The following is a 23636-nucleotide window of genomic DNA, read 5'->3' on the forward strand; positions in this document are numbered from 1 at the left end:
AAGACGGATTAGCTAAGCACGGCGATAAGTGGGTACACTAGGTGCGCCCGTACCAACTCTTTCTTGGATCACGGCGTTATGTATGTCTGTTAAGCAATGTCTTTTCCCACTTATTATGATAACTTGTTAACTAAAATTTATAATTTAAGTAGTAGCTTTTAATGAATTCCAAAACATGCCATGTCTAAACTACTTAATTTTTTGTTCAATGCGATTATTTTATATTTTTCTTTCCTTTTTTTCTTAAATACTTAATGCATGCTGTGTCTCATTAGATGTAAGATGCACATTATTTCATACCATATTTTGTTTTATGTTAAGCGGTAATTGATTTATTTGTTATCTTTTTTGGAGAACTTATAATAAATAAATAAAATTATAACAAAGTCTAAAAATAGTAGCTTGATCAAGTTTTATAATTCGAAAACAACAATAAATAGTCACGGTAAAATATGCAAGGGATTAAGCAACATTTTCTCATTTTCTACGTGCCAGGACTAAATGCAAACAATCTAGTCATTTCCTGGTATTTCAACTGGCATTCATAACGAGTATGTAGGACATTATTTAAATCATATCGATCTCGGAAAATGATGCCGTTTCACATTCCATTGCATTGTAGAGACTAGAGATCTTACAAAAATAACACTATACGCCATCTAGTGCCAGTCCTTTGAACTAAAACAAAAGTTACCTCATCAAAAATAAGTTTGGTTTAATTCAATTATTATTCCTACTGGCAACACTGTGAAAATACAAGTGTCAACCCAGCGATTGCGAGAGACGGACGATCGCAATAAATTTTATTGTAAAATCATGAAAATAAATGATACGCTGTGATTTTTTTATATTGTACAATATTGCTTATTATACAAACGGAACAAATGGTGTGAGAATCGTTTAACGTTAGTGAAGCGACGCAGTATACATCCAAAATGGCAAAGTAAGTTCAAGATTTCTCTATCTAGCGTGAAAGAGTATTATTTTACTGTAATCTAAGACGACAAACGTCGCCTACTCACTGCTTTGGTTGGTTAAACATACACGCATTAATCTATCACTATTAAACGGTTTGAGTTACAATGTTAATAGTAGTATTTCTCTCACGAGAAGATTAAATTCGCAATGCGATATCGTATTTTTATGTTTCGTCTGCTCAACAAACTGTTACAGATGTTTACATTAAAAATAATCAGGACTTCTGTAAAATATTTGTATTGTTTTAAATAAACACACGTTTTGTTCTTATTTTTACTGCATTCGTATTTTTATTATAATGCTACGCATTAATGTGCAGGATTCGGTATAGTATTAATTAAAGATAAATATTATATCATTATAAAATATAGATAAGATATTTCTCTTATAATAATTTAGAAGTCTTCCTAATATTGCAACATAATTTACAATGAACTTCAATACCATGTACAGTACAAATTTATGTAATAAATTCTTTTGTTTCTCCTCACTGTTTACAGAAACTTTTAAAAATGTATAAAAACATATTTAACATTTCTCATGTTTCCTTTTCTGTTAAATTAGTTTTATGATACAATGAGGCTGACATAATCTTGTAGATTAAAAGTCTATGCTTATTCATTAAATAAAGATTTCTCATAATAAATTAATATTTCTTATATGAAAAATCTTAAAACCTCTTACATCATTGATGAAATTAATAGTCTCTCTTGTAAAATATTAAAATATTATGAGACTAAAAATTTTTAAATATTTAGATTAGCACTTTATGTATATAAAGGAATTATATTTATTTGTCCTCCAGGGAGATGATGATAGTGTTTGTGTACGACACACAATGCTGCACGTCTGAAGAAGATGACCCAATAGATGCTGTCCTGTACTTTCATCCAGGCTGGGTGTCTGACACTCAGAGACATGCTCTCGCTGGACAGGTGAGTGGAAATGCTCAGAGTTTTATTATAAAGTTGATTGTCTTTTGCAATTTCCTGAGCAAAAAATAAAAATATTGGGCTTGTGCTAAAATATGGAATTAGTTTCTTGTCGAAATTGTACTGGCAAAGTTAACTTTAAAATGAAAATTAAAAGTGATGTATGTATAGATTTTTTTTTATTTGCTGGTCAGGTTATGATATAAAAGTAACATAGGTCCTGTATAATTAATATAAATCATTTCTGAAATTATACTGGCCAAGTTAACTTTAAAATGAAAAATAAAAGTGATGCTTGTAAATTTATTTTTAAGTTTGCTGGTCAGGTTTATCTAAAAGTAACATAGGTCTTTGTAATTAATATAAATCATTTGAAGAAAACAATATTTTTCATGGAGTTCCAATGTTGATAGCTGATATCTGTAATTTCGTCAGTTTGACTATTGGAAACAAAGGTGATTAGTAATTACAAGCTTATATATTTCAAAAATTTACAATTTGGATACAGTATTGTGGCACTTTTATGACTTAAAAATCTGGCCCCTGAACATTTGGATAATATTTTTTTTAATACAGCATTCCCTCAAAGTTTGGCATCTTGGGATTTAACTTATTCTTTTTTTTATTTAAGGCTTGATTTAAAACATCACCAGACTAACAGATCTGCAATTTCATACAAAAATATTTTACAATATACATGCATAGAAAATAGGTACATGATATCAATTTTAATGACTATTTAGATTTGTATAATTTTCATTATACAAAAATTATTAATAAAATATTTTCACAATGCCATTGGCTGGGAAATGGGATGTACATTTCGAGATGATTTCTTGAAACATTTTACTTACATACATACATACATAGTATCACGCCTTTATCCCATAGGGGTAGGCAGAGACTATAGATTGCCACTTTGCACGGTCCTGGCATACTTCTCGCGCTTCCTCAACCTTCATTAATCCTTTCATGCATTCCCTCCGGTTCCGGGTACTTTTGACCTGGCCTTTACTGAGAATGTCAGATATCTGACATTCGAAGGTTCGGTGCGATCGACCCCTACCGGCTCTTCCATCCACATTCGCCATTCGCCAAACATTTTACTTGCTTTACCAATAACTTATAAAAACAAGCACGCAAAAATACTTTAAAATCATGGTATCAAAATAAATAGCATTTCCCAGTAATCATTTACTGTTGTTGACCACCAACCGCACGCGACAATTCGCCCCTTTTTATATTAATCGGCGCACGAACGTCGCAAAATCAAAAAAAAAAACTTGGTGCAACGACCAGGAAATCAACTGTTTCAGTTTCGTCAACATTTGGCTGTCATGCCCCTCTGCACTATAATAAAAGTTACGCAATGTTTTTGACACCTGTCTGCATATTTTATGAAAAGAATGGAAAGGAAAATAAAAACGTTTTTATTGTCACGAACCGCGTGAAAAATTCAGCCGCGATTCGTAAATATGATGACAAAAAACATAAATAAGGAACTCTTAAATTTTTTCTGACTGGAATTGAGAACTTTTTAAACCTTATACACGGGCCCAAAAAAACGTATTACCTTTTTTATCTATGAATCGTTTGGCATAAAAATCTTCGAATAGTGTTAAATATACGTATAAAAAAAAACAATTAAACGTAGACTTATAAGACAAGTTTAAATCCACGCAGAAACAATGAATTAGATATCATATACCTAAGTTGCTCTTATTGAAAAAAGTTATTCTAATCCTTTACTTAGACTTACCTACCAGCAACATTTCAAAACCCCCGCGAATTCTAGATAATTTGTTAAGGAAAATTACCTCACAAGCAGAAGTTAAATTATACGGCAGTTCACAGTCATAAATTATGTTAAACCCGAATTCTAAGCCGGTTTAAATTTGTTGAAGGCTTTGACCAGTAAATGATTGTTATTTTAATAGGTCTGTACACACATTTTAGAATATGTTAGAGTCATGGCAAAGGTTTTTTAATGTACGGCCGGTGTATTCAGACGCTCCGTTTTAGTGTTATACATTTTTGATTGCATCGATTCCAATGAAAGAGACCGCACAAATAGCTATTGCAACTCTTTTTTATATACGAATGCAAAGCAGACGCGTTTTCGCATCGCTACGTTTTGGCAAATTGTTATTGGAGAAAGAGACGATGATGCGCGTCTATGGGATGTGTAAACGATTCTAGACACTAGTGGTAAAGGGTGAAATCTTCTAAAGGGGAACCCGACACAACATAAGTAGGTACTAATAAATGCGGTCTGGTCATTGTAATGATAATTAATTACGAAACGGAAGCCGGCAGGTATCGGGTTATATCATCGATATATATGTACTACGTACTAGATTTGGCGTTCCGAACATTAACTGTATTTAACTGAATTGAACTGCAACCATTCAAACCGACTTTAGTATGGTGAATATTGACAGCTTGTGGTTGTTTGGAGTAGCAGTCATGATATAAGAATTCCAGTCTAAGTGTAAACCTGGATTTGAATAAAAAATATTAGTCAAATAAGTAAAATTATTTGTTGTTCAAGTGCATAAATAGGTTATAACAGTGAGGTTTTGCCATTTTAGTTCAGATTTTGAACAAATAGTTTAAATGGACGTTCGTATCTATAGAACATACTTATATGGACTATTCGCCACTGGTAGAGATGCAAACGTTGGGTTAATATTGTGATGTGTACGCGTATACAAGCTCCCGTCGGCTTCGCGTTTACTGCGCGTCTTGGCAACAATGAACTTGGAACAGAAGGTCTACTACGAAAAACGAAATCCGTAGTATCGGATGACGGATCGCACGTTTTGTTACTACGAAGTGTTACGGATCCGATCCGTTCATCGCAATATTTCAGACATGGAATTTGTAAGAACTTATAGGGTATCGCCATCCCTTTTTAAATCCATCTGCGAGGATAAAGTTCTGCTGTCCCTCTCCAAAACAGAAATACGGGTAATTGATCCTACCACTAACTTAAGCTACAGAACGGTGACAGATCTGAAGTAATTTGGTAGCAAATTTAAATCCGAAGTTCGTGGTTTTTTTGTTTCGACGTTCGTTTTTTGAAATAGACCCTCTGATGTGTGTCGTAAAGTTAAAAATGCGTATTCTTAGACCCTTATAATAAATAGTTGCATAATAAGAGGTACGAGTGAGCAAATTAGGCAAGTATAATGTCCGCTTAACGATGTAATCTCATTAGTATATGAATTAAGTTGCGTGTAATTTAATGTGTTGCGTAATGTGACGACCTTCCATCGGATACTAAAGGTCGGTATGTAGTAGAATATAACCGCAAATAGAACGCGCTGTAGATGTGACACACTTTGTTTAGAATCTGGTCTATATGTATTCACAAAACATTTACAAGAAAAAAATATGAGAACACCTTAAACAAAACTTTAACTAATCCCTAGATCAGTATTAAGTACAAATTTATAAAAGGATCTATATCATAGTTATGTTTGCTTTGTAATTATTAGTTGGTAGATTATAGTTCTAATTTGTCTTTTTTTGTAAAATATCAACATTGCGTACTAAATTGTGAGTGTTGTGTACTACTATATTTGGTACACACATCAGAATGTGACTTTACTATTTTTATGTTATAAACAAGAAATGTATGTACTGTTAGAGAACCATATTTAAATAAATATTATATTTACTGGTGGTAGGTCTCTCGTATGTGAGAGTCCGCCTGGGTAGATACCACCGCAAAGTCTATTTATGCCGCCAAGCAGCAGTGTGTAGTCTCTGTTGTGTTACGGTTTGAAGGACATTGTAGCAATTGTAACTTCTGGACATAATGAGACTTATTATCTCATGTCTTAGGGTGGCGAGCGCAGTTAAATACTAAACAATGCTTGGTAATTTAAAATGGTGTTTCTAGTATTTATGGGCAGTCGTATCTCTTACCATCAGGCGAACGGCAAGATCGTCTCATCACTCAAAGCAATAAAAAAAATAGTTCAGTGGCGTATATGGGCTGTGGACTGGGAGACCCTGGGCTCGTTTTTCAGAACAACACTAGAGTATTCCTTACACTACTTGCCCGGAATCAATAGGACGATATGCCCTTTTTTATTGAAGAAATATTCTTCATAACCGCTTCAACATCCCTAGAGAACAGCCCTAGAAATCACCCACAATATATACACTTACTTATTTATGCTAAAATAGATGTATAACCATTTCGGTCACGTATTAATAAACCTTGAAAAAAACGACGCCAAACCCCCGATATCTATTTACGTACATTACAATCGATATTCAGTGTCCAGTCACATGACCAGGCCGTCACCAACCGCCAAATTATCTACACGAAAACACATTAGAAAGTGTATAGTGTAATTATCATAATTTGACAGAGGAATGCGGTCCGACTTCGTAAGTAACTACATGGATTTTCTTGTAGATTCATAATATAGCATCTAGATGAATTACTATGGCAAATCCATTTCTATGACAATTTATTTTCTATGATTAATTATCTCCACGACTTCGACTAAATAGTATTTCCTTTCTGACAAATATTTAAAAACAATATCCTTTGCTAATGCTAACTTCATACCGAATTTTATCAAAATGACCACAGTGGTTTAGTCGTGAAAGGCATAATGAATACTCCTACAGATTTTGAAAAAACACAATGTTAAGAGATATTATATATGAGATAAATAAATCTATTCGGCAAGAATTAAGATACCTACATTTGACGCTCAACATGTTTGGTACAAAGGCCCGCTTTCCTACAAAGTAATAATTTAAAGCAATATCCATAAATAAGATGATGAGGTCGAATCCCAAATTAACTAATATGGACACATTATTGCGTAACATATTAAATTTTTATGTAAAAATGGAATATCCGGTCAATTGTACATTCTTGTATTTGAATAATTCCAATATTAGTATAAGTCTTCAGTTTATAGTCTTTTACGATCGTAGTCGTCCCCTATTTTTAATGAGAAAATAAATAAATAAAATCTCGATGAATAAGTCAGTGTACAATACATCTCTCATCACTCATATCGGCAGAATGATTCAAACCGGCCAGGCACATTTATGATCGTTCCTTTTCAAACGCCCATATCCTACTTTAATCTTCTTTTAGGTCGAAATAAGATCCAAGCTGGATGATATGTTTACACGCATTTTTCAGAAATGATTTAACTTAGTTTTTACAACCAACTGCCTATTAAATATTCGTTTTTAGTAAATTATATGACTCCACACCCACTGGACCTCTGAAATTTGTTCCCTACGCCCATCCGTCCCCTGTAATATTTTAATGCATACTCCTCCTGTAGAGTAATTTTTTCGAGCCCTATGACTGGTACAGTTGTGTGCTAAAAACATAAATATAATTCATTAAATTTGTATAAGTATCACATTTATTACAAATCACAGATAATTACAGAGGTTTATTAATTATTTGCTTTTAATCTCGATATCTATGTCGTTTCTTTCGATCCCTTTATTTCTATTCACCCCGTATTGTGCATAAGATATGACGTATAGAAACCGCGACCTTGATCCATGCAGCTAAACCGCCTTATCGCATTAAACGTTACGTTGTACGGAAGCTACGAAGCAGAGGAAATGCTACCCTAATTACTACGAGTGGCGATTGACATTGGACGAACAAACTCGTCTCGTCGTTCGCTTCTAAAAATGTAGAAGCCAAATAAGTAAAAAAACGACAACATTATACAGAAATAAATACGTTTAGGTATATCGTGCATAAAATATTTCGCAATAATTTTCGCTATTTTCACATTTTACATCAGCAATAAAATCTGTATGTTAGTTGAGTGACCACATTCTGATATTAATTTATACAATATCAATAATATATTTTTTGTATGCACTCACATAATTATTCGATTAAGACCCTTCCCTCAGCAAATGGCCTTGAACATTCGTACCATACATTTTCGGCGCACGAGTAACGACGGAAATGCAAAGATTTACGCATAATTTATTTAAAAACAAAATTTTAGGTATTTTTCATAATTTAAAACTACCAAAATATTCATTATTAAATTTTTTATTTAATAATGTTGATTGTAAATTAAAATCGGGTGTACTTTGGAGGAGGTGCAGAGAATAAATAATTTTAGTGGTATTTTTATTGTCCAGTTAATGATACAATATCCACGTAAAAAAAGAGTCCCAAAGGTAATATAACATATTGTAGAAATATAATGTTACTTTTTCTATGTTCTATAAATTTCTAGTAGATAACTTCTAAAAATACGGTTTTCACCTAAAGATATGCATTTAAAAGCATTTTTACCAAAATAAGGAGAACACATAAAAACTACCAACACGTAGCTTTCTATAAATGTCTCACTGGTGGGCAAAATAATAAATTACACTTATTGATTTGGATATACTAATCTTTTGCCCGGGATTGGAAGTGCACCATAAGGTAAAAAGCCCGACCCTATTATAATTGATTTAAACTCCGCGAAGCGTGCATTAGTTGCGCTTCTGCCTAACCTTTCGGGTATAAACGAATGAGCTCATATTTTTTAGTCTTTTTGAAAATAGTCCCCGATGACGTGACAACTATCGTTTGCATCAACAGCTATTCTCAATAAACGATCCCAATCTCAATCTTCAATCCGATCGCGAGAATAAACCAATCAAAATAAGTCATTTGTAACCATGTCAAAATATTTTTTTGTTCTGATTGGTTCATTTTCGCGATGGATGGGAAAAAAAGATTAGGACCGTTTGTTGAAAACGGCGGTAAAGGAAGATAAGATGCCTGACCGAAAAAAAAATAGGTGATAAATCAGTTGATTATGTACAATATTTCTTTTGTATTTAAGGGGCTTTTGCTGACATTTGCACCATACCAGCGCTATCGTTCCCTAAACATTATCTTTTTATCCTAAATGAATAATGCAATGTATATTCTAATTGTTGCAGGTGGTCGGCACAGCGCATTGCATCAAATCTTTACTGTCGCAGCCAGTCGCCATCACGCTCCAGAGCGGCAAGTTCATCCTGAGGGAATACGGGAGATATGTACTGGTGAGTCCATTGAATGAGATCACTCCGATATCATCATTATTGGTTTTTAAATGATGTGCTTTAATAAATAATTTATTCCATAACCGTATCGTTATTTAAATCTTCTTCGATATGACAAAATATATTGCGTATTTCTGGTTTGTGGGAATGTGATCCGATATAAAAATATCTTGAATTTTGTAATGTATATAAATATATATTAACTAGCTGACCCGGCAGACTTCATACTACCTCATGGATAAATAAAAGACCTAATCTTTTGTATAAAATGATTTTAAAACAAACAAATCGAATCCGTATTTAATAAAAAAGCATTTATTGAATAAATAATTTAGCCTATCTCCTACATTGTCACTCACTAAAGAACGCAATTCTGACATAGCAATACGACTATTTTCTTGATCTGTCTGTCTCTGGTCATCAGTGCGGTTAGCACGTGAGGTAGCTCTTCGCACATTTGATTGACTACGACGACCTAAGTCAGGTCGTCTTCTCCTCGGCATCGTAAATTGTAATTAATCAAAGTGAGAAAATTTCCCGCTCATTTAGCAGTAAAGTGTCACTATCACAAAAAAGAGCACATTACTTGGAATGTCACTATCACAAAGGATCACCAAAGTAAAGAAAGTTCTCGCGCACGTAACCACAAAGATAGATATAATATCGTAATAATACTTTTCCGTGCTCTGAAATGCGACAGGATGGATTGACATATTAGTTGGTTGTCAAATCTAATGTCAAATATTATGATTGCGTTCAGAAATTTAACTTAAGATTCATAATTTAATTTGTGACAAAACTTAAGATTTATCTTTCGATTTCTATATAGTCTTATTAAAAAATAATCGGACAGATTAACAACTGAAGTTAGCTAAAATTGAGTTTCTCGAAGCCGACCACTATTTATGTACTATGTATTTTGAGACTATGCAATTTTGTCGCGTTCGCGATTCACTTTCACTTTTGTTGAGTTTCAGAACGCGATATTAGATCCTCCAACGCGCACGCGAATTTGAACTTTATGCAGCGGTAATAAATTACAAATTGACTCTACGTATTAGTTAGAAAACGTTTGTATGGGAAATAGAAAAATGCTGTTTTGAGGATTTTCCCGGCAATTATTCGAATTTTTCTCACCTTTTAAATCTTCCCTAGACCTCCACGAATAATTCAAGACCAAGATAAGATAAATCCGTTCAGCCGTTCTCGAGTTTTAGCGAGACTAACGAACAGCAATTGATTTTTATATATATAGATGGGAGTTAACAACCTAGCAATATCAGTGCTGCCATATTTTCTTACTAAACATTAAATTCTTTAAACTGCCCTCAGCTTTAGTAAATGGAAAATCACAATTCTACGTGCTATCTTATTAAAAACTAAATACATTTTCGAGAAACATCAGATGCAAATCAGGTCTTCTAACTTACGATTTTATCAAAATTATTTATAGACCAATCACAAAACACGTTGATATCCTTAATTAGTCTTGTATAATGTTGTTTATGTTGAGCTGAATGACGAGACGAGGTAGTCGCTCGACTTTTGAGTGGCTTCGAACATAGCAGCAACACTATGCAAATACAAAACTGCATGCCGTGCGAATCTCGTCATCCTGTCATTGGATGTTAAGTTTTAAAGGCAACACACAAAACGCCTTTATCCCGAAAAGGGTAGTTGTGCCTGAACGCGATAAACTCAAAAAATACCCAACAACGGATTTATTTTATTTATTTATTAAAAATCCACAACCCTTAATATTAGACTGACACAATCTGATACATATATCTCGGGGCCAATAATTTTGATGAAATTTAGCATGGACATAGTTTGAGTCCCTGGGAAGGACATAGGCTTATATCTCGGGAAAATGTATAAGTCTTTCACATAGGTGAAGTTGCGGGAAGAAGCTAGTTATTTGATACTAAGGAGTTGTTTTCGTCCAAGCGTTAATGCATTTTAATAGGTATTCGTTGACACTATAAATGCTAAAGTATGCATCGTACAAAAACACGCTTTGAAAACCCCATTAAATCGTCTGTAGCCAAAAACCTTGTTTGTAGACGATCGTTATGTTAATGCAACCTAAGATAACTCATTATGATGAATATATTCCGAAAAGATTTTAAAACAAGTTATTTTTGATACGGGTATGGCAGCTGAACCCGCTGCCTGACGGTAAGTGACTTACCTGATGGTAAGTGTAGTGGGGGCCAATAGAATGTCGACTGACGAGAGATGATTACCCCTCGACAGTCGACACAATAGGGGACCGGACTCATTTTTGTTCTTTACTATTATAAAATATTTACGTTATATAAATTATAACACAGAAAGAATTATTTAAATCCGGTAAAAAATCAACAAATAAGACTTTCAATTTCGGTAGAAGCGGTAAGTAACAAGAAACAGAAAAGAGGCGCAATACCCACATGTGACGTCATCGGGCATTATGACGCGTGCGATTGAAAGAGATGAAGCGATATCCCCACTTTACGCCCACTTCGGCACATAGTAATATTTGAAATATGAATTACTGGCTTATTTTTTAACCAATTTTAATGCAGTTTTCGCAGGAGGGTTTCTTTTTCGTATTATTAACCATTACATATAGAATAATGTACTAAATCAAACACAGGACGGTCCCCTATTATACCGGCCTGTTGGAACCGGATATTCACAGGCTGATCTTGAAACGAGACACACTTACGTGAGCCTCTATGACGGGTTTTAATACCTCCTGTACAGTGGTTGCTATCCGGGCGGATATTAAATATATCCTACCATAGTAATTCTATGTTATTCTATCTATCACGGGCAGTTGCAGTTTTATTATATCATAAAGATGTATAAAAAAACATCTATTATTGTCTATGCATATGTTTGAAATAAGAATCTGTTAGCGACATTTCACATGTATTCACTTATGTCCGTATATATCATTCAATGTAAACCTGTTTCCCCAGGCAATAGGCAGCGATCGGAACATACCCGACTGGGTCCTCAAGAACCGTGCCAACCTCTTGACGTCGATGATCAAGGTGTACCACGGCGACCTGCAGGCGCTGGCGGTGCAGATGGAGGACCAGCGCCGTCTCTCGGAGAAGCTGTATCAAGTGTTCGAGACTTACCTGCCAGTGTTGCAGTATGGCTGCCATATATTCCAGAGAGTACCGATGTTGAGTTTGCCGAAGGTGAGGTTTTTTGATGTATTTCGGTAAGGTAGATATTTTTTGAGCAGGAAGGTCAGTTTGGATAAGTTTATTATACGAAATTGAACAGGCTCGCTATACTTTACTACCTTACCTGTTGTTACTATTATTATCATACATATGCTTGTTACTAATTTAGATAGAATTAGATATACAGATCTAGAGGAATGATCAGGGAAATGTCACGCGAGTGAAGCCGCAAGCCGAACCGAGTCCAACTCAACATTACTTTAAACCATTGATTACCAAAGTGGTCCAGATTGACGTTACCAAAAAATGGGAGTTCACAATTCATAAGCGGGAGTCCACAAAAATATATCTGCTTTTGATAGTAAAATGTGGGCTTTACTTCACCTATCAATGTAGGCAGCCAATATTTTATAAAGCTCAGCGACTGTTACATGTAAGAACTAGCATATTCTAGGGAACATGCTAGAAATTTAGCTGCAGGGGGGTTCGCCGAACCAACCAAATTTTGAAAGTAGTCTATGAGAAAGAGAAGTTTGGGAATCTCTGCTTTAAACGCTATAACTGCATAAAACAAGTTAGACTCTGATTGAACGGTAATGGGCGAGAGTACCGGGCGATTTAATTTGTTGAACCGGCGCGGCGCTGCGAGCCGTCGGTCGGTCCCGCTGGACGGCTAAGTTCATTACATTCAGCTGAATTTTAGAAAATTCACGTTCAATTTAGAACGTTGTGGTAGATATTACGGGATGAATAGGGACTTGGTGTTTGGAATATTGCATTTAATGTTAGGTGATGAGCGAAATGTATAACTAAAATGTAAAAAGAAAATTCAATAAAACTAAATTTGTTTATAAAAAAGCAAGGACAGGCTTATGTTTTTTTTGTAAATTAAATAAATTTTTCATCTAACAAGTTAAAATGTGACAGAATATTTTTTTATAGTACCTACCACGTTTGTTTTCTTAATCGGTATTATTGTTTACTTATTCGATAAGAAAACGTATCATTGATACTAATGTGTAGGTATATTACATCATGTATGTTTAACATATAGACACACATCACGCCTTTATCCCCGAAATGATAGGCAGAGGTGTAACCAGGGCCTCCATTTATCACCATGTGTATTCCATCTTATGATGTGATAGGGGCGAGCCTATCGCCATAACGGGCACAAATTCCAATTCCCTTCGAATATAGAACAAAAAACCTCAATATCACTTTGACGACTCGAGATTCAAACCCAGGACCTCAGAGCAGTGCCGTACCGCGCACACAATGCAGCTACGCCACCGAGTTATTATGTAATACTTTTCCGCTTACACTAAAAAACAGCATATAAGGTAGATATAACGCCGGTGGTCGGTAAATACTGATTATTCATGCCATCAGTAACAACAACGTTTTGAAAATGCGTTTGTGTTCCAACGTGCAGTTGAATTAATGTTGGCACATAAAGCTTCAGCGCTTTGGTATGAATTCATGTGTGGGATTAAAATTGATGTATGCAGAATGCGGACGAGTACATGTATTTTTTTGAATAAAAAAGTATTTTGTATGTATCTGTTTATTATATTAACTAATGAATTAAAAAGTTTATACATTTTCACAAAATGACATAAGTCGTGTTTTGTTTTACTTGTCACATTGAGATGTCTGCGGGAGGCGAGGTCCGCTATTTGATACGTAGCTCAGCCGCTCGAACCAATGTTTAAATGTTTATCATAGTACTTTAATTGCGAATAAATTTATCAACATTAATTTCATTGACTGCATCGGTGGCGTAGTTATATTACGGTAGAACTGCTATATTGTATTCTCGGGTTCAATCCCCGGGTTGGGCAAAGTGATATTTGGGTTTTTCTATTCAGTGTCAGCCCGGAATCTGGAATTTGGGCCGATATGGCGATAGGCTCGCCCCCTATCACATCATGGAACGGAACACACAGGCGAGAAATGGGTGCTAACCTGTCAGGGATAAAGGTGCAATGTGTAATTAACTTTGGTTTTATTTATGTACCCATATCGACCACAAGGAACCTACTTTAGCGGGAATAAAACTGTGTGATAATGCCATGTTTACATTAAATCAATGTTGCAGACATTTTGACTCATACGTGTTTAAGTTGTACGTCTCTCCTTAGCGATAACAATTTCAAGTGTTTATTGACATTGTAGTTATCACGCGCTAATTCCCAGTATAAATACTTTGCTTGAGATAGTGGCTTCGGGCTGACGATTGTGACGTCACGTCCTGTGTGTCTGGCGAACACTTAACTCTAAATATACTATTGACCAGAGGCTAGGAATTAAACGAATCCAGATAATCAGTACCAGGTAAATCTATATGTTATCCATATCGCCTCGTAGCTTTCTAGCATAACAATAGTGCGTAGGTATATCAATACTCGCAGGAATATTCGAGTTTGAGTTAGTACAGAGAATAAGGAGGAATTTTGTGTTATGGAAATGTTTGATGTCACGAAACGCGTTTCTTTTTCTAACCCAACCTAACCTAACATGTCCCGTCACCAGGAGGCAATTGTTGCGAGCTCGGTCTTCAAACCGAATGCACGCCCATACATGGGGGACATTTACTGCGGGTGGAGGCACACAGTGCTGTGTATACTTCGTAGTTGTATGACACTGAAGGTACACAGTGCTACGTATATATCTCGTGGTTGTATGACACATTGAAGTCTAAAATGGCTGCGGTTGCTAAGCCGGAGTATCACCTGTATACCGTTCGCAACGTAACCTTAGTGATAACAACGGTTTTTCCCCGAAAACCTCACCATATAAGTAAAACTTATTTAACTACGATTTTCTGTAAGACACTAGCATCATCCTAGTCTATATCATTTATGCTATTCTTAATAACAACGCATCTTTATGTATAAGGAATTTAAAATAGTATGATTCTACTGTAGGTATAACTACCTGCAGTTGTTTGTTGGTATTCTTATCAGACTAGTGGGCATTCCTAACACAGTAAATATAAAATAGTAGGTCATTGTGTATAATAAAATTGTTATTGTGAGTGATTAAGACATGTAAAAAAGCGGCAATAGCCTAATTGGGTATGGAATGGACTGCTGAGGCAAATTTCCGCAAGTTCTAAAACCAAGTACGCACCTCTAACTTCTCTAAAGTTATGTGTGTCTTTGTGAAATATCCCTTGCTATAACGGTGAAAGAAAACATGACAAGAAACCTGCGTACCTAAGAAGTTCTCTATAAGAATTTTGAGGGTATGTAAAGTCGGCCAATCCGCAATAGGCCAGCGTGGTAGAGTAATCCCTCCAAGTAGTAGAGAAGGGCCGTGCCCAGCAATGGGACAACATATGATACCGAGCTAATTTATTACTATAAGACAAATATTGCGATAATAGCAAAAGCTGCTAGTCTAAAATAGCACTTGAACACGTAACTGATACAGCTAGCGGGAATAAAAAAACTCCCTCTCGAATAATGAGACGACGCGAAGGTCCACTTGATTTTTGAGATCACGTTGCTTTTAGTTACTTCATTGTAGGGGTATTGCGGTTCTGAAGGATGTAAAAACACTGATTTCCGAATATTTTTTGCAGTAGGGCATTAGTGATCGCTAGGCTGTCACTAAACAACTTGTAACTTTTAAAATCTATACAAAATCATTCTTGGTTTCCTAAATATTTGAGGTCAAATAGTATTAAAAAAGTGGGTACATTGGAGCCTAAAGTTTTGGGCAATAGAATCTTGAACTCGTGTTCTATTTTCGCAGAGTGCGACGTCAATCTACATGGAGTCTATGCAGATACTGGAGCAGTGCCGCAAGAACAAAGGCGTCCTGGGTGGCGTCATCCTTTATAACAACAAGTGAGTTACCTTCCATGTGTCGGGAAAAAATACTTGCTAGAAATAATAAACTGTTTTATTTTTCTTTTTTATATTTGTAATAAGGTATATCACATCAGTTGTAATATATGTACCTATAATATATCATCGCCTTGCACCAAACGTAAAAATAGAATACATTTTTCGATAGAAACCTATTCCACCACGGCAACGATATGAACATTTCTGCAATACTAAATAACTGTCCAACAACATAACCGCTACTAATTTTCAAACAAATCCTCTTTTGAAATCCTCAAGTATCCACCCAAATACCTCTTGCAGGATAATATCAACACAACTGCCGCCTGGGCTGACCTCCTACCTGACAGTGGTAGACCCGTACAGAATAAAGTCACCAGCAGAGACGTTGGAAACAGAAACGCCATTACCGCTCGGAGCTCAACTATTGGTTGTGTATGTGGGCAAGAAGATGTACGACAGTCTCAAGAAACAGACCGAGAAACTGCAAGAGTTCAATCAGAATGGGGAGGAGATGATTGCTAAGTTTAAAAAGGTATTCATTTTTATTGAGAACCATGATGTACGTAAATTATAATGCGACCTCAACTATTTTAGTAAAGATTTCTTACAGTAAAAGATTTGCCTGACAAAGTACATTGTTCTTTTCTTTTATAGAACAATAAGTTTCGAGTGACGGGTGTCTAACTCTTACATATTTTTTTGTTTGACTATAGAATCAAGAAGCCGAACGCGAAAAACAACGAGAGTTCCCGCAAACAGGCATGAAGCGTGATAAATCTCTTCTATTCACCGCGGTTCCTGAAGAAGACCATACCATGATTTCACCTCCCAACAGAGAAGAGCAACCACCAACTAACGAGGTCCGCAAACCACCGAGCATGCCCGACGTCGTGCCTTTCACCAACAAACCTAGACAAAGACCAAATAAATTGTCACTGAGCTTCAAAAATCAGAAATCACTTGATGAAGACGCCAGAGAGAATGAGAAAGTATTTACGGGTCAGACTAGTGTATGCTCCACTCCCATGGTGGAGTACAAGCGCTTGCATGGCAATATGCTGTCAATCTGCCAGAATCCGGAGTCCCAAGGCCAAGAGAAGCCAGTCGAACCAGACGTACTGAAGAATGTAGAAAATTGTGCCAAAATAAATCTTGAAAACGAACAGAGAGACAATAAAATTGTGTTAGACATGAATTGTATTGCCGACCATTATATTAATAAACCGGAATCGATGAGAAAGCTAGCGAGTGTGACAGACATACAAGAGACGTTCAAAAACATTACGAATAGAGCTACATCGAAGTTTAAGTTAAAAAGGTCTAAAGTGAACATGAACGATGATAACATGACGCCATCGCCGGAAAACGAACTCCATAAGAGTCAAAGTACCATGACAATAAATGACCCACTATTCCCTGTGTTTAGGAACGACGGCGTGGCTATCTCCGAATCTCTCTTCAACCAGTATTTAGAGCAGCATTATTCAAGAATGCAACAAGAGTCGAATGAATCAAACATGTTCACATTTAACATGAAATTATGTGAGCAGGAGAAGTTCGAAGACTTCGACTCTGAAATTAATAAATCGCCGCAGAGAACGCCGAAGAAGATCGCTAAGGATTCAACTAAAACTCTGCCCACAGATCAGTCGAGACGAAAGTCTCTCTCGCTGCCTTTGAAATCTTTGAATGAGAGTTCGGAATCGCAAATAGGTACCGATTCAGAAGCGACGAGTTTTAAGAAGAAACTGACTGGGGTACAGCTGACGCCTCTAATGGAGAAACTGAGTCATTTGGCGTTTTCTGACAAGTCCAGTGGGTATAGTAGCAGAGTAATGACACCTTTAGAACTGAGAGAGTTCCTCACGCCCGCCACGGAACGACAAGTAACGTTTTCGGACAGGTGGGTAACAGTTTAGAATTATGCACTATTATTGATATATTATTGAGTAATAAAAATTTATCCAATGACTATCAACCGACCTGAGGCATATAATTCTAAAAATCTTAAATGTCGCTGATAGCAGAATAATTTTAACAATACCTGCATATTCTTTAGACTTCATAACTATTGAATTTGGGATACTTTTTGTGGTTTAGCTTTGAATGTCTATCAAACCTACGAAATATAATCTTTGATCTAAAATAAGCTGTACGCTTTGTATTGCAACATACCTCATCTGCAGTGGAGAGACAGTTTATATTAATTTAGACACATTTGTAATTGTAATTGTTTATCGATATCGATAGAATTACACAGTATAAACATTTCAATTGTGTTCAGACCAAAAACCCAACACCAAGAGTCGATGAGCGACGAGGAGTCCGACTCTGAGTTGGAGCTGCTGCCGTCGTACAGCAAGCACGCGGTGAAGTGCGGACTGTTCGTGAGCGGGCTGCACAACATGGCGCTGTTGGCGTTGATCGACGTCGACGCCGCTAATGACGTCGAAACTATTAACGCTTTGGTGAGTTGTTATATGCGTCTAATACATACTATCAAGGCAGGCAATAACTCTTGAATAGTGTTCGAAATCGGTAGTTTTCTAAGATATTCTGGATGGATTTGTGTGTTGAAATTTGATGAATACAATAGATACGCGAATACGCAGTATCGACATTTGTCGGTAATCAATACATTCATAATGTTACACGCTACTTTATTAGGAAGATATCTCTATTTTTTATTCCCCTAAAAAATATGTGGTCGTACAGAGGACTATGACCAAAAAAATCGTATCGAATTATTTCCAAATACACGTCGTATTATGTAAAGGTGTAGTATTGCCTTATCGATAACTGAGCCCAATGCTTTGTACTTACCGCAGTCTACCCATATTAGTTATTTTTGTTTACAGTGGGAGACATCGCTGAACGCACTTGGCCCCATCGAACAGAAATGCATGGAGCCGCTACCAGCGGGCGCAGAGGCGACGGAGTACAGCTACCTTACCCTCGACCCTGACTGGGGCACCGTGAAGAAGGGAGGTCCGTGGGCAGCGCTCGACATTGCAACAATGGGACTGATTCACAACGAATTTTCAGAGGATCCTGAATTATCAGAAGTTATTTTAAGGTGAGTTACTCAGGCCTATTGTTCCCGAATTTGAGACTGCTTTTATAAAATATACCTCGAAATTGCTTCAAATCTATCGATTCAATAATAGCTGCATGTTCTCAAATTTCGAGTTGTTAAGTTACTTTAGTTGCTAGTTCTTAATGACATACATATACATAGTATCACGCCTCTATCCCTAGGGGTAAGCAGATACTATGGATTGCTACTTTGCACGATTCTGGCATACTTCTCGCGCATCTTCTACCTTCATTAATCTTTTCATGCATTCCCGTCGGTTCCGGGTACTTTTGACCTGGCCTTTACTGAGAATGTCAGATATCTGACATTCGAAGGTTCGGTGCGGTCGACCCCTACCGGCTCTTCCATCCACATTCGCCGTATAAACCTTAATTATAATTCTCTTTTCTTATAATTCTTAATGACATATATAAGCAAATCTGATTATTTTATTCATGTTTTACCCTTTTTTCTTCAGGAGTGAAGAAAGTGTAGTTCTTGGAGTGTCGTGCGGCGGTGCTCAGATATACTACCAAGAGAGTGGACACCGACAAGCCGGCCCGCCCGCGCCCTCCGACCTGCTCGCCGCCGCACCGCTGCGGGCCCGGAGGCGACTGCACAGGGACCACTCTATACTGCTCTTGTAAAGATATACATGGTTGAGATGGCCCTCGGACCACCACGGACATGCATTTTTAGCCAAACACTAGTTTTTTTAGTAGCGTACCTTGGTAGACGTACAGCGTGACCGCCCGGGACCTCACGCGCCTTAAGTTCTTTTAACCTACGAAACTGTTACAATCGGAGACTTTATTCTGCTCCAACCGGGGCCTCGTATTGGTTATTACTAGTTTTATTTATACAAAACGTATGATCATTGTAGTTTTGTCATACAAAATGTATGAGTAGCTTTTTGGATGCATCTTATTCGACCAACCGTGAAGTGACGATAACGGAAACGTGCGTTGTTTAATTAAAAAATATGCATATTTTTACTATGAACAATATAATGACAAACGTTTATCGTTTATTAACGCATGCGCTGATATTTTTTTACCTCGTCGTACGGTTCTGGATACACGCGTGTGGATACCTAAAACTTAATATGTCTGGAACACCATGAAAATAAGATGAAAGGTTGCATTACATTATTTTATGCTGTTACTTCAAGAATATTAAAAATATTTCCATTATAATGCTCGATAGATTTTTCAGTGTGTCCGAGGGCCATCTGTAGTAATTTGACTGACAATATCGAATTGTCTTATATGTTTTGGTGTTCGTCCGGCATTTTGAAGGTAGGCTAAGGAATTAGTAATAGAAGTTTTAGTCACTGAACGAGTGGTAAAGTAGACATTGTAGTTCGCACATAAGAGCTAGTCTCCTCCGAAAGGGGGAAAATGTGCGAAATAAGGGAGCAAGACAATGGCATATGTAGATTAAAGAAAGCTGGCGCGTATAACGTATTCATAGTTGCGTTTGTGTAGTGTCAAGTAACTGAATACGTCTGTCGCTATATCGACGCATTGCTCACGCGTCACCAGAGTCGAGAAATATTGCTTGATATTTTGTTGACATCTATGTTTTTCCTCTTTAATTATATTTCTTTTAACATAGGTACTATAAAAAGTATGTTTTTGTAGGTACCATGAACATGCCAGCTTTGAGTAATAGACCTATAGCTATATGTATATAGCAAAATACACTATTATCGCTCTCCCAAGTTAACTAGAACTTATGGGCGAACTACAGTAAAGAAGCAAGAATTCTAAGGTTTTTAGACTCGAGATTCCGCGGTTGACATAATTTAGACATTCCAAGCGAAAGTGATAGTTATTACATTCGAATTAGTATTCATATTCCCGTATTCGACAATAGATATAGACGAAAGCTTGTAAATACTGCCGAAGTTGACTACAGTAGACGTAAGCGGTTAAAACTGTTTTTGCCATACATTTAAACTCGGGACTGCGTATTATTGACGTGAGAAAACATTATTCATAATCGATGCGATTTATTTACCAAATCCGTTAGACGAATCGGCTAAGACTGAATTGAAAATGCTTTTTCAAATGCAAAATATATTTCTAGATTAAATGAAAAATATTATGCCCTCGAATACGTCCATGCGAAGTCCGAAACCATTGTTTTGGTGTTTACTTGGTAAACCGAACAACCACATATCTAACTACCGTCCTCTTTCAAGCAACGCGTAACTTTAAAAATGCATAATCTACCTACATTAAGAACACTGTCATAATATGCAGTCCCAGTTGTGATTGGGCCACATTAGCTTAGAAACAACCCAGTAGTCTGTGGCGTAAACAATTTATATGGGCGTACTCTATCAGGTAGTTTATATAATATTTATTAACCATTTGTAAACTTCACACTTGTAGTTACGGAGGGTAGAATGAAAAGTGTTTTTGTAGGACTACTAATGGCTTGACAGCAAACGATCCCAATGTTTCTTTCTTCGATCTTTCTCCAAAATGGACCCAGAACAAAGATTGTTCTGACATGCTTACAAATAAGTCATTTTGATTAATTGATTCTCGAAATCGAATTGAAAATTAAGATTGCGATCGTTTATTGAAAACTGCTGTAAATCGTTACGAGTTTTTATCTTGAATATTACACCTTCGATAAAAATCGAAATGAAGACAGCGCTGATACGTAGTCAGTAATATGGAATGGCCATGGGCCACGACTTTTTTTTTACACAAATTCCTCCATTTATTGTGATCTTTATTCTATTTTTCTCCTACTTTTTACACAAGGTTTTATGACTCCTCTATAAAAGCAATATATATTGAGATGCAGCTGGCTATGCCATATTTATTCTATTATCAACAAAGCTTGTTTCTCGTTATTCATGTGAAGTTATAAAAGCAACCAATCGCGTAGTTTTATAGCTTAAAACTCGAACTATACCGCAACTACGATTATTTTACTCTAATGTTATTGTAATAGAGCCTAAAATGCTACGTCTTGCCAGTTGCACGTAGGTTTCGGTACGTCCATAGTATTTAGTGCCAAGTTAATTTAATAAATACACAGCTTAGTTATAGAGCACAGAATATAGTAATTGTATCTACATTTCATCCAAAGCTATGATATTTGTACGATTTCTATAGTTTTTCACGGCAGACTTTTACATTTTAAAAGCTTCATTCTTGCCTTAGATTTTAAGTTTTGTTACTCATCTACCGAGACTAGGTAAGAGAACGCAAGTATATATTTCTCACCCAGTTTGTTGATTTCCTAGCAAATTTCAATCGTCGATATAATTAATATCTCGATAGATATCTTCATATCGGTCGCATAATGGACCAATCAGGACAAAGTTTGACCCGCAATGTTTAAATTATTACGTTTTATTGGTTGTTTTGCGATCTTTTTGAAATGCATTAGGATACTATATTTGCGTCACCTGATGTCGGTTTAAAGGGTCAAATTTAGACCGAGCTGTTTATGTACTCATATACGATTTCAATAAACGATGATCAGTTATTTCGGATCAAGATCAAACCAATCAAAACGATTCATTCACTACTCTGATGGGTCCATATTTATTGTCAATCCAAAGATAACTGTTAGCATCGTTTATCGAAATCTAGCAGCTAGGTTTTAGAATGTTTTTTGCTATTTTTATGTGCAATTCTTACCTTGTTACGCCAATTTTGTATGTTTTCAGTATTACGTTGTTGTTCAGTTACGTATTATTTTGTAGTTTTAAGAGTACGTACAAATCTTGCCAATCTGCAACGCGTCCATTCCAAAGCGGTTTGTTTTGCATTAGCGGATATATTACGGAATTTCGACTTTGTGTTCTAGCGTTAAGACTGATTTTTCAATCATCATAACATTTATAAAACGATAGACATATTTATTAAATAAAAAAATATGATGTGCAATTCAATGATATAGAGACGATTAAAAAATCAGCCTTTATGTTATTTTACCAATAACACATATTAAAGCTCTAGACAAACGGACTGCATTTCAAATGAACTCCCGACTGCTAGTTTTGCAGTTTGAATTCATTTAGTACGACTGCAATAAAACTGCAAACGAACCATGCAGCCTGATTCCAGTCGCTGTGCAATCGCCGTGCAGTTCCAACAACTGCACGCTGACAGAATAAGGTTTCAACGGTAGAAATGCAGTTAAAACTCAGTCTTTCCTAAAGCCAAGTTATCTTTAATCACCGCAAGAATCTTTCCTAAATTTGAAGGAAATGAAGGATTGTGGAAGGAAGACTTGATCGTCGGTAAACACGTAAATATTTGCATAAATAGTATAGAATCTAGACCAAATGAAACCCATGTTATTTCACTACACTCCAGAATAATGTGGAAACTTCGAGATTCCGTAAAATGTCTGCGTTTGCGCGGTTTTATAATTGTTATTTTGTTTTTATATTTCCGACATATTGAATTGGGTTAGTGTCGTATAGGAGTGCCAATACATGTGTATGTGGTATATAATTTATAATAATTATACATAATATTGTTAAGAATTTTAATAAAAATCCTATAGCTAA

General features: G+C 36.0%; 1 protein-coding gene across 1 annotated transcript; it reads left to right on the plus strand.

Annotated features, from left to right (window-relative positions):
- Positions 1-745: 745 nt before the first annotated feature.
- On the plus strand, positions 746-23636 carry LOC115446566. The gene is made up of 10 exons (XM_030173266.1): positions 746-943; positions 1784-1913; positions 8868-8972; positions 11939-12166; positions 15917-16011; positions 16315-16546; positions 16728-17917; positions 18299-18482; positions 18873-19090; positions 19569-23636. The coding sequence occupies exons 1-10, from the start codon at positions 936-938 to the stop codon at positions 19735-19737; spliced, it is 2559 nt and encodes an 852-aa protein (XP_030029126.1). The 5' UTR covers positions 746-935; the 3' UTR covers positions 19738-23636.

This window comes from Manduca sexta, chromosome 14 (genome assembly GCF_014839805.1).
Source record: "Manduca sexta isolate Smith_Timp_Sample1 chromosome 14, JHU_Msex_v1.0, whole genome shotgun sequence".
NCBI classification, from domain to species: domain Eukaryota; kingdom Metazoa; phylum Arthropoda; class Insecta; order Lepidoptera; family Sphingidae; genus Manduca; species Manduca sexta.